Consider the following 12,358-nt stretch of genomic DNA (forward strand, 5'->3'; position numbering starts at 1 on the left):
AGGCTGAATACAGCAGATCCTACTGCATATTAATCGTTTTATGTAAACGTATTCGCTGACAGTGCTGCAATGGCCTACTCTAGACCTAACTAATAAAATACAATTCATTTAGCTTTCATTGTGCTGCTCAGTGGTGTTAAGGGCTAAGTTTAATTTCAGGTTCTGGTCTGCTTGGTTCAGCTGTAGTGTTTTCTATTCTTTAATCTAGTAGGATTACATTCCTCAGCAGGACAGATGGCCAGTCTATGGAACTGCTGAATACTCATAATAGATGAGCCTCTTGACCAAATCATGCTCTTCCATGACTACAGATCTCTGAGTGTTATGCTCTAGTTCAAATCCATGCTGTTAAATGAATGATTCTGATGTTTTAATGCTTAGATTGCATAGAAGGTAAATAGGTAAGGAAAGAAACATATTATATTTGAATGTCCCCAAGTTCTCTAAATCAGACTTTTGCACCTATACATCTCACTGCAGTAAGAGAAGAATGTGAGAACCTCCTGCCTTTCATTATGGAGCAAGGAGGTTTTACAAAAATGATACACACATGTGTTATGATCTTCATTAATTGCTACTTTTTATTAATGCCTGCATGCCTTCAAATGAGTTTGTAGCAGTACCTGACAGCACTAATCATGCAGTAATGAGCCTTGCAAAAAAAAACCTGTGAAAACAAATCAGGCTTTTGTGAACATTTCAGATTTTCTCTTTCACACTTCTCTTTATTCACAGCTGCCTTTTTTTCTACGGCCACTGCTGAAACTGTAATTGCACAGAGACCCAGCATAAAAGCCAGGATGAGCTCTTAGTAAGGAAACACACTTTTTTTGAATCTGAGAGAAACTGCTTGCCTTTTCCCTTTAGCTTCAAATTAATTTGCCTCTAAAAAGACACACTTAAGAAACAGATGGAAAATCTGAAGCATGTTGTGGTGTACTTTTTATTCTAATTAACCTGGAGTTACTTTCTGACAGTTTTACAACCTTTAAGCCATTAAATCTGATTGCTTTATTAAGACATGTATATGTAAGCTATCTGTGTTTAATTTCCTTAACATCCCTGTAACAAGCTGGAGGCTATGGTACAATAGACTGAAATGGTCTTGTTCCAAAGCTTCCTGCTTCCTGGAATTTCAAGTACCTCTTGCAACAAAATCGTTATTCCTGCTCAGGAAGATTCCCTTTTATCAGCCTATGCCTCAACTCTGCTTCCATAGCATTGAGCCATATCTCTATACAAATGTGTAATTGTGGCATCAGATTGCAATATTGCAGCATGCTAAGTCAGAAAACATGCATCTGCCATCAAATAAAGCAGGACCTGTTTTGACAATCAAGTCACATAGAAGTGATTTTGTCCGCCTTCCCGTCTATGGTTTCCTTCAGTAGTCAATGTAGCTCAGATTGTTGGTAAAAGCTGGGGGAGGGAAAATGGAAGAGCTGACATCCTTTAGTTTATTCCTATTCTCATATTTGCATATATTTTCATACATTGAAAGCAGTATGCCTTCTTGTGGCAACATGCGTCGCATTTCTTATTCCCGCACTCCAGAAATGTTCTTTGAAAAACACACTGCATCTCATTCTCATGTAAATATGTTATGTATCTTCAAAAGAACACAACTCTGGTGGCCACTGCAGCAAGACTTCACTTCTATAAAGGAGAATGTTTTTTGTGAGTCAAAGAGAGTGAGAGAGAGGGGGTATCGCTGAGCTTGGCCCAGTGCTCTGTTAGGGGCAACAGGAAATCTAAGGCTTCCAAAACCTGTCTGACTAAACTATAATTTCATATATTTTTGTATGTGAATATTTTCCCTTGCAAGACATTCTATCTGTGCAACAGATGGGTGGAATGGAAAATCAACTAAAGTTTAGAATAATCCCCTTTTGAGCTTCAGCATGGATGTGTTGTGCTCTTCAACCGATGCATGAGAAAGGGCAGAATTCAAACTAAATCACTGAACCTTGTTAGCTTACCCTTCTTAGGGAGGGAAATCCACAGGTTACCTGGCACTTTTTTGTTTATTATAAGCCAATTACAGATGAATAAATAAAGTGGCTAATACACAATCTTGCTGGCCGAGGCGCTGGAATGGAAAGGCATGCTGTAGTTATTAATCATCTTCACACTAGACCTGTTGGTAGAGTAAACGTGTCAGCCCTGCTCTGAAGCACTCCATAGAGAATTCATGGGGATGTTAGACTTTCTTGTGCTGCTACATACTGTTTGAGTGTACAGTTAGTTGTTGAGCATTCATGTGTGTCTGCGAAATTGGAAGGCAGCAAGCGAACCAGGCTGTAACTTTATAAAAAAAAATATTGAAGCTAACAGGGTGTAAAATGGTAACATCTTATCATCTAATCTAACACAGTAACCCGATATATATTTACCAGGGTGGGTAGCTCTGGAAATAGCACGCTTATCAAATAGTTTTTTAAAAACTACAATTTAGATTACAAAGGCACTGTATTGCGTGGGAACACACAAACAGTTCTATCTTTTGAAAATGATTCTGTTCAGTTTCTGTTTTCTTGAAGTGTCTTTTCTTTATACACAAGGGTAACCCGTTGTTGCTTAATGGAAATAATCCCAAGCTGTCACAATATAATCATTATTGCTGGTCCTGATTTCATGAAAAACAACATCTTATATATTTGAAATATATTAAAAAAATATGGCTCTCAAGATACTGAAACTTGTGAGATAAACACATTTTCGTAAAAAAAAAAAAAAAAAAAACAAGCTGGTGAGATTCTCAATAGAGTGTATTATAAATTTAAAACGACCACCAATTAAGTATCCTGATTAAATCAAATATGTTTTTTTGCTCTATGCTTGTACACCGAAGAACTCCTGGAGCACCTTCTCTAATCAGTATTCTTCACAGCTAACTAATGAACTAATGAAGCACAGCACAATTAGACACTTTAACAATGTCTTAAAGTAAAAGGTTAAACTAAAATGTCTGATGTATTGCCTTGAGGATAGATACACAAACTTAATTACTCACACATATGTATCCATATCACAGTTGTGATGTATTGAATTCGTTTTTGCAGATTTGCACTGCTAAGTAAAACAAATACAAATGCAATTATAATCAGGGAATGTATTTGTAGTTATTGTCTATATTAATAACTATGCAATAATGGTGGACATTTTTTTAGCAGTTTTTCAAAATACTGTACTGCATACCTCAACATGAAGTTTAGTTGCAAAGATAACTCAGATCACACAGAATAAGACATTTTTAACGGGTTGCAGGCAGGTTTTGATCATTTCACTTTCTCAAGACCTGAGATTAATCGCACTTCTTTATTGAACCCTTTACCGTTTAATATTATCAGTTTTATTGAACCTTTGTTTGGCACTATGACGTCTATGGATCTCATAATGCTACTTTCAAAGGCTTAAGGAGCCATGGTTAGCTGCTTAGTTCTGTAACTTTTCTGCTGGAGAGAAGAATGGCTACTTCAAGCAAAATAGACCTATTACAATGAAGCATGTAGTTCAACTCAGGGCTGTGGATGCTGCTCCACTATGGCAATGCAGTGACGCACTAGAATGACTGAAATGATTTGCCATTTTAAATAGTTTCCTTTTTCATGTGATAACTCAGACTTGTACCAGTATTTTTCAAGGTAAATCAGACCTCAATATCCAAACTGTATATGCTAGAAAATAAAATTAAGCTGAATACAATGAAATGAAAGCTGCATGGGCAATTTCATTAGATATTTCTCTTAATAAAAAGTGTATCTACTCTGTGCATTATTGAGACAGTGCTCAGTAAGATTGAAAAATGAAATATAACACATCACAATGGATTTCAGGCATTTTTTAAATAAATCTACAACAACCTTGAAGTTACAGTTACAAGTATGATTTCAATAAAGCTCTGTAAGAGCTACGTGCAATATTGAACCGTTTTATGTTAGTATACATTATAGTGCAATGCGTTACTTCTTGAACAAAAAACAGCCGTCTGCTTTATCAGTGTTACTGTATTCTGTAACACACACACAATAACAAATGCTTACTAGTCTGAATATCTTTGAATGAAATCTAGTCAATATGAATTGTGTGCTTTTATTTCAGTTTCTTTTTTAGACATAACATTACTACTTTCATTCAGAAAGTCAGAAAAGAAAGTTGCACAAAAATGCCATTTTGTAAATGAGACATTTCATTTCAATGTGATTTTCCTGGTCAACATTTTAAATAAAATATGCCTCTTCACTTCCATGAATTCACATGCAGAAACTGCTTTTTGAGGGGAAACTAATTAAAAAACACGAGGCCAGCTTTTTGTTTTTAATCTATTGCCCAGTACATTACACTGAGAAACAGTATATGAGCTTAACTTAAATGAGAATGTCTAAAGTGATTAAACCCCATTATTATAGAAGTGCAAAAATCATTAGAATGGATAAAATCACTGAAAATGTGCGGCAATGTGTTACAAACTCATTTATCACACACTAGAGGACTTCTGTGCAGAGATCTTTTATCATTCATTTAATTACACTAAGGACACAAGATAGGTAAAATAATGGAAAAATATGAGATACTTAAAACCACAATTATTAGTAGCATTATGTTTAAACACTATGATAAATGCATCTGTGATGGCATCTCAGCATGCTTAATAGTGCTTTTGCACCAGCATGTAAAACAATATTGGTACACTTTAACAGGTCATTAAACACATTCCCTTTTTCAAATGTTCACTTACTGTAGATATCTACTGTTTGTGCTTCAAGGAACAGGTCATGTATTCTCCGAGTTAAGCTTTGTGCATATTTGGTCATTTTATTAGGTACGTGAAATTTAGTTTTCAAAATAAAATCATTACAGCACAGAAGGTCACTGTGTATTTTTCACTCGCTATGAGAGAAAGAAAAAAAATCAGTTTCCACCCTCAGGTCTGTCATTGAGCCTTCAAAAATTCAAATAGCAACATAAACATCAATACATAATGCCCTTTATAAATCTGAGAAAAGGGCATGTTAAATGAAAGGCTGCCCAGTACTTTCCACCACTCAAATACCTGCAATATAATAAAGGCTCTAATGTAGCTGTTTGCAGTTGCACAACCCTCTTCGAAAGCTACTTCACTGAGACAGCAAAGCAGGCTCATTCAAACTAACCCTGTTAATAGTCTTCAATACTGTGTGAAGTGCCCCTTGGCAACCTCAACAACCATGGGAGAAAGGGTTCCAAAAAAACTGATTATACTTGTATACGTTATAGCACATAATAACTTCATCAGTCACTCAAATGGCTCTCTTTATTACCTTAATGTGCGTTACATAATTACAACAGAGAAGGGTCATAAAACAAGGTTATATCCCCTGAAGAAACACTCCTGTGATTCTGTGATCAAAGAGAAGATGTGTGGGCAGTTTTTGTGTTAATCTTAATTTACTTCAATAAGGTCCGGCCATTAGTACTTTATCTATCTACATAGAAGCCTTTTTCAAGAAATCAATCTAAGCCTTTACCTTCTAGGTTGCATTGATACGTTTCTATCAGTGACTCAGGCAGGATTATTTGTCTGCAAATTAACATTCCCTTCAAATTCGATCGTTTGTCTTTTTGCAGTTTCACCATTTTCCTGACAAAACCTGCTTTGACGAATACGTGCAATAAATGTGTAACTAGTGCGTTTCTCTTGGCACTTTTTACAAACAAAGCCCCTATAGTCAAGTCTATTTATATCCCTGATTCATTGCAGAGCTTGATTTTTCCAAGATAAAGCTTGTTATTTTTCAATTACATTTAACCACAGAAATGCATTTGTCAATAAATTTCATAAATCATGAAATTTGTTTAAAGCATTTGGAAATTTCATCTAATGATTTGTTACATTCCTGTCAGTAAATGTATTGGTAAAAGCACAACATTTGTTAATCCTTCAATTTCTCCACACTCCATTCGTTTCCATTTCTGCTGACTGTAAATCGATCTTATGTTGTTGTAATATATTTCATTGTGTTTTCGAAAAAGCTGAAATGCAGCAGTTGCATAGAGCTGAAATGTCATCCAAAAGAAAAGACAAAGTGACGAGCTATCTCTTTTTTTACTGGCTTGCTTCTTGTGCTGTCATTAATCGGGCTTGCCTGTATTTTGGCGTATCAGTTAATGACTTCCATATTTTTATCAATATTGCGTAATATGGTTTTACAGTTATTTAAAAAGAAAGGATTTGCACGTATGTACAGCAATAATAAATGTATTGACATTATTAAAGAGCCTGCTGTTTAGTATTAGTAGAATGGTCTGTATTAAACCATGCACAAAGAAAAACATGGGAAAACAATGCTATGTTTAAAAGACCTTCTTTAATATAAAAATGGTTTGTCTTATTATATTTGTTTCATTGAAAAGTAGACAAAAACATTTGTGTCACATATAGACTTTATGAAATCAATATACAATATGTTCAATATACAGGCATGTACAAGGCTTTTTGTGGTTTTATCCTAGTGATGTCTAAGTAAATCAGAATATTCATTTTTCTAACAAGCTTTTACATGAACACCTTTCCTTTTTCTATTCAAGCCCAGTGTTATCAGTGCACCACTGCCACATTTCTGCAAAGTGTCTTTTTTCTCTTTTTTAAATTTAGTCACTGCCACTGGTTTCTACCCTGGTTTTCTCCCCAGTTTGGAATGCCCTATTATTATTTTTATCCCGGTTTATCACTGCAACCGCCCTGGATTCGAAGCTGCGATCTCCAGGCTAGAGGGCGCATCCTGCACGCCACGCGGAGTGCCTTTACTCAATGCACTACTCGGGAGCCCACGCAAAGTGTCTTTCTAAAACCATCCCTTTAATTCCACTGTGCCTCGAAGGGGCTTCACGCTGTTACATTTAAATTACCCGCACTTGTTAGATACCTGCCACCCTACTGCGTTTTCTCACCTTCACCCTCATGTACATTTTTTTTTAAATGACGATATTTGTAATTGATGTTTTATAATACGTCAATGCGCTTCACCGCCGTTGGCTATATAATATTTGCAATATTATTAAGAGAATACAGGCCAGTATTTGAATGTTTAGTAATGAACATATTCAGAAATGTTTCCATCCCTTGTGCATTACATGAGACTTCCAAACCTATATAAAATAATTGCAGTAAGGGAGCAAAATAAATGGTTACTATAGCAACATATATTAAAAAAGACAGACAGTTCAACTCTGCTAACATATTTATCCTTTGAAAACGACCTTTTTAATTAACTCAGTTTTAGGATTTACAGTAGTTTAAGATGGAGATGACAAAAACATGAATTCTTTATGCTTGACATTCAAAGAAAGTTTCAAAGGCAATGGGCCTGTAATTCCATAACACCAGAAATGCAAAATACTGAAATATGTGCACTTTCCATCAAAGCTACTTAAGAATTAAGTAATTTTAATGTGGTCAAACAAAGATGTGTAATTAAAAGAAAAATGAAACAAATACATACAGATATACAACCGTTGGCTGGGAAGTTTGATTTTACTTTATATTTTACTTGTACCATATGCAGATTAATCTAATCAGGGTATAGAACGGTTCATTTTTTAGACCAGCATGTTGCACTTTATTTAACCACAGGAAATCTATATATCTGGAGGAGGGTCGACAGGTCAAGAAAACAGTAGTTCTTTCGACAGATTACCATGCACAAAATGAAGGCCAACTGGGTGAGGTCAGCCTGAACATTCACACAGTATCAAATGTATTTCCCCTGCACTTTTTTTCACAAAGCAATATTTTATTGCATTCTCCCAGGCATTGTATGACAGGAGAGTAAGAACTCAAGCGTGCAGCTGCTGATGAATGTGTTTCAGGATTAGTTTGTGCTGGAGGCAAATCCTTGTATCAATTAATCACCAATTAATATAAAGCTTCTGATATGTCTGCTTAATTAATATACAGCTACTAATTTGGAAAAGATGAATGAATCCATTTTTAAATACCTTTAATGTAGTGAAACCCATTCTCATAAAACTGTGGTAAAGTTAAACAAAAATTACTGCAAATGACTGGGAATTGCAGACTAATTTCCACCCCCCCTTACTTAAATCTAATTAGCTTTTAAAGTAGACTAATTTTTTTCAATGAATTATACTGACCACAACACATCTGGGATTGTGCACAACAGGGGCCTAATTACACCCTGCTTTTTAACCAGGGTAGCCGGGACAGTGATGACCTGATGTGAGCCAGCAATGACTGTCTCGAATTACTTTAGGTTAGGGGTGGGAATCTGCAGTAAATTCTGTTCTCTGGAACCCACAGAATCATCACTTTTGAGATAGTTCTTTGTGAAACTTGTGGAAGTCCCTGCCAACCACACTGTAAGAGTTTACCATCACTGTCACCATGACTGGAACAGTCGTTCAACAGGTAATCAGTGTGATGGCATTTGCTTAACAAACATAAGCCACATAAAATTGTGCACTACATATTACATACTGCAGGGGTTTCTGTGTGCGTGTGTGTTTTTTTGTTTGTTTTGTTTAACACCTCTATGGACATACTCACATACAGTGTGCACAGTTTCGCAATATTTCTAATTGGTTGGCTTGAGACAAAAGGATGCAAAAAAGATTTGCTGTTGTGTCTGTCACGCATTAAGCCCATTGCTGAGCTGGGATTTGGAAACAGGATCTTATGGCTCCCTATCCTCAGCTCAAACCCCCTTTTATCTGTATAAATGCTTTTAGCATGTCTTTAAATCAAATCAGTCAGGTTGCTCCTAATATCAAATCGCTCACTTTAGGGTTGTAGCTGATTAACCAAATGAATTAAAATTAAAACATAAAACTGCAGGAAATGTATTACTGCATGGGTATTGGTGTTTGAGAGAATGTGTTGAATGACTCATGTGCAAACTGCCTTGCATTAAAAGATACACATATTACTAAACTGTTTCATTCCGCTCTGCTTTGACTTCATCTACATTGTTAGCCAGGTTATTCTTAATCTTATTGCAAGATCTAGTGTCCTGAGTGATTGATTCGGTCCACTTTGATTAATTCGGTCCACGGAGGCTGTGTGGTCCAGTGGTTAAAGAAAAGGGCTTGTAACCAGGAGATCCCCAGTTCAAATCCCACCTCAGTCACTGACTCATTGTGTGACCCTGAGCAAGTCACTTAACCTCCTTGTGCTCCGTCTTTCGGGTGAGACGTAATTGTAAGTGACTCTGCAGCTGATGCATAGTTCACACACCCTAGTCTCTGTAAGTCGCCTTGGATAAAGGCGTCTGCTAAATAAACAAATAATAAAATAAACTTTGTGAATATAGTATAGGGGCCAGTTTAATTGGTAATTTTGTTCTAGGCTCTGCTTTCATTCAAGCTAAAACTAGATGATGATGTAACAACGACTATGACAGGGAACACACTTGAAAACATTATAATTGAAATAACATGTAACGAGGCATAAAGCAATTGGACACTGCCAAGTAAGCTCTTAGCCTTAAAAGGGACAAAATGACATGTGTACTGAAACATCTCAGCACTCAAACAGACTGAACATGAAATTCATACCAGCCTAGTTATTGTTCTACTCATGCCATATGTAATTTTTCATTTTTAATCAAACCGAAGATGTTACATTGCCAAGTGTAAGATAAGTCCTTTCCCATGTTCTGTTATTAAAATTTTAAGGAATCATCCTCAGTACAGGTCCCCAGCTTGGACTAAATGGAAGGGCTAAAGTGGTGTGGCTTATAAAATCATAATGGGCTTGTCTAGTTTGATAAACTGTTATGGCTGGCATACAGAGAGAGAGAGAGAGAGAGAGAGAGAGAGAGAGAGAGAGAGAGAGAGAGAGAGAGAGAGGGTCTAGTTTTGTGTTGAAGATGCCAGAGCTTAAACTCACCTTGCTGGGGAGGCTGGGGTTTAACAGTAGTTGATTTCATCTTGAGGGCCTCCTTGGCTGACATGTCACAGCAGGAGCCTTTATTGGTGTCCTGGTCACTGTCAGCCTGGTCACTGTCCCCATGACCGCTGTCTCTAAGGCTTGCACGTTCAGGGTCCTTGAATGTGGAGCTGCTAAAAATAGAGAGGAGAACCAAAGTGTCTCTTTTACTGACTCTAATTTGAGTAATATGGTCTGAAGGAGCAATTCTGACAGGAATGCAAATGCGATGGCTGAGCAAGTTATTTAATAGCCCTTACCTTTGAACAAACTGCTGCCTGCTGCCCATGTAATTGGGCTCTGCGGGAAAATTGTCTGTCTGTGAAGGAGAAAGGAGAAAATTTACGTATTGTGCTACACAGAAACGCCTCCTGCCGTGCAACAAGATTTCCTGGTGGAAAAATGATTAATAATGCAAAGTTGTCTTTCATCTTTAGATTTGTATATTTTAATTACACAACACAGGACATGTCAATTTTGCCTTCCAAACAATTCTGTAATTCCAAGTTTCAAATGAACGGCCATCATAAACAGCAGATCCAGAAAAGGGCAACCTCCTATTTTTAACTGGACAGATCAAATGATTAATGATTCTTCACTCAAAATTATATGAAAACAAAGTCTTCAGGAGGAAATAATAAATAACCTAAATTATTATAATAACCATTTTAATCATTACATGCATCATCTATGAATACTAATTTAGACATTGTTACACTATGGAACCAAAACAAACTGGTTAGGATCCAACTTCCCACAAGTCTTTTCATTGAATGTAGAGTAACTGTTTAAATGCACACTATGCTTTATCCCTCAAATGAAGTGATGTTTACTATGGCTCACACACAGTCTTGTTCTGGGTCTAGTTTATAATTCTAAGCTCCATGAAAAACCTATGAGTTTATGAATGCTTCCTCACAGCTTGAACCCACTGACTGATCAGGCCAGAAGATGGAAGGACAACCTCCGTTCTTGCGATCAAGCCAATTCTCTCATTTCACTGGCCTAAGTTATGGGTGATACTGTGCTAGTGAACCATGCAGGAATGGGCCCAACCACAGACATTTTCCCTGGACTCTTCAGGAGCCCGAGCAGCAGTGGTTGCTGACGCTCAATGAGCTCAACTAGCCCCAGGGAGAGCAAAGGACAATGCCCTTCATGTGGATCCCCAACCAAGAACGACAGCTTGGTTTGAACCACGTTTACATGACACCCAATGTACCCAAAAGGGTGGTGCTTTCACTAGGGATTGACACTTGGGATGCCTACAACATCTATTTAAATGGATATAGATACTGAGGAGGATCAATGAAAAATCTTCAAACACTTTATTAACACTGTACAACATGTACAGTATACTGATTCGATTAGACAGCTGGACAGACTCTGCATGATTTCCAGTACCCCTAAATACCCCCCCATCTGATCCTGTGCAAGAGCTAAGAAGGTATTTAAACTTGCTTGATACTACTGTATTTTACTTTCGATTAAGCGATTACTACCTTTGTGGGATGATTTCTTGATAATAAACAATTGCATTGTTACGTTAAAACAAAAAGCAACTGCAGCTCATTTTTCAACTCATTTTAAATCTTAGAAGAAACTAAAGAAAGAAAATACATAATTACATTATGCAATCAACTGGTTTCATGGAATTAAAGTTAATTTAATATGAACATCGCATGATATCTGTCTACCACTTGAATTCAATTACACTACATTTCTCTTCCAGCAATTGGCAGTGAAGTTTTAGCATTAAAGAGTCCTATGAGGATAATGCTATTCTTGGTTTTATATAATTTCCAGTTCAGTAATAACCAACCTAGTCTTGCAAAAAAAGTGGTTTTTGAATATTATATATCTTCAACAACAGATACCAGGCACTTCACCTACATTTTGAACTGAAAACAATGTTTAACAATACCTAATTGTTTTTCAATGCTACTATAACAAGTCTATACATATTCAATTATCTCCTGTTGTTAAACACAAGTTTCTGGTACAGCAACGGAGAAACCTGCACAGGCAGTGAGCTGGCAACAAACGCAATGAGCTTGACTTACTGCAATTACAAAATTAGCATCACAGCAATAATGAGTTTATAAAACTAAAACCTTGCAGCAGTTCAATTCTGCAAAGCAGTTTTCCTTACTAAATGCTTTAGATTTACAACAGTTGTTACCTTGTTGGATGTATTTTCAGTAAAAGTTTTGCAGCCTGATATTGCAGAGCTTGAAGAGGTCCTTTTCAAACCTCCTGGTGTCCTTGCAGCAAGAGCGTACTTACTTGGAGTGTTGCAAATGCTGAACAGTAAAATTGACACTGTAGCTTTAAACACAATGCACCATGACAAGGATCTGATTTCTATTGTTTATTTTCTAGAGTACAGATGCACGGTATGTGCGTAACTATAATATTCCTTGCAAGGATTAT

At 36.6% G+C, this 12,358-nt stretch overlaps 1 protein-coding gene across 2 annotated transcripts in view; it reads right to left on the reverse strand.

The window, feature by feature from the left end:
- Positions 1 to 12,358, reverse strand: part of LOC117407335 (protocadherin-17-like) — a 45,141-nt gene that overhangs the window by 14,266 nt on the left and 18,517 nt on the right. Inside the window, exons 3-4 of one of the 2 annotated variants that reach the window (XM_059029369.1) lie at positions 10,186 to 10,244; positions 9,887 to 10,056 (exon numbers count right to left, since the gene is read on the reverse strand). In XM_059029369.1, coding sequence (XP_058885352.1) covers positions 9,887 to 10,056; positions 10,186 to 10,244 — 229 coding nt within the window. Of the gene's footprint in view, positions 1 to 9,886; positions 10,060 to 10,185; positions 10,245 to 12,358 lie in introns of both variants that reach the window. The other variant, XM_059029368.1, reaches the window with a different exon arrangement.

Source organism: Acipenser ruthenus, chromosome 8 (genome assembly GCF_902713425.1).
Source record: "Acipenser ruthenus chromosome 8, fAciRut3.2 maternal haplotype, whole genome shotgun sequence".
Classification (NCBI taxonomy): domain Eukaryota; kingdom Metazoa; phylum Chordata; class Actinopteri; order Acipenseriformes; family Acipenseridae; genus Acipenser; species Acipenser ruthenus.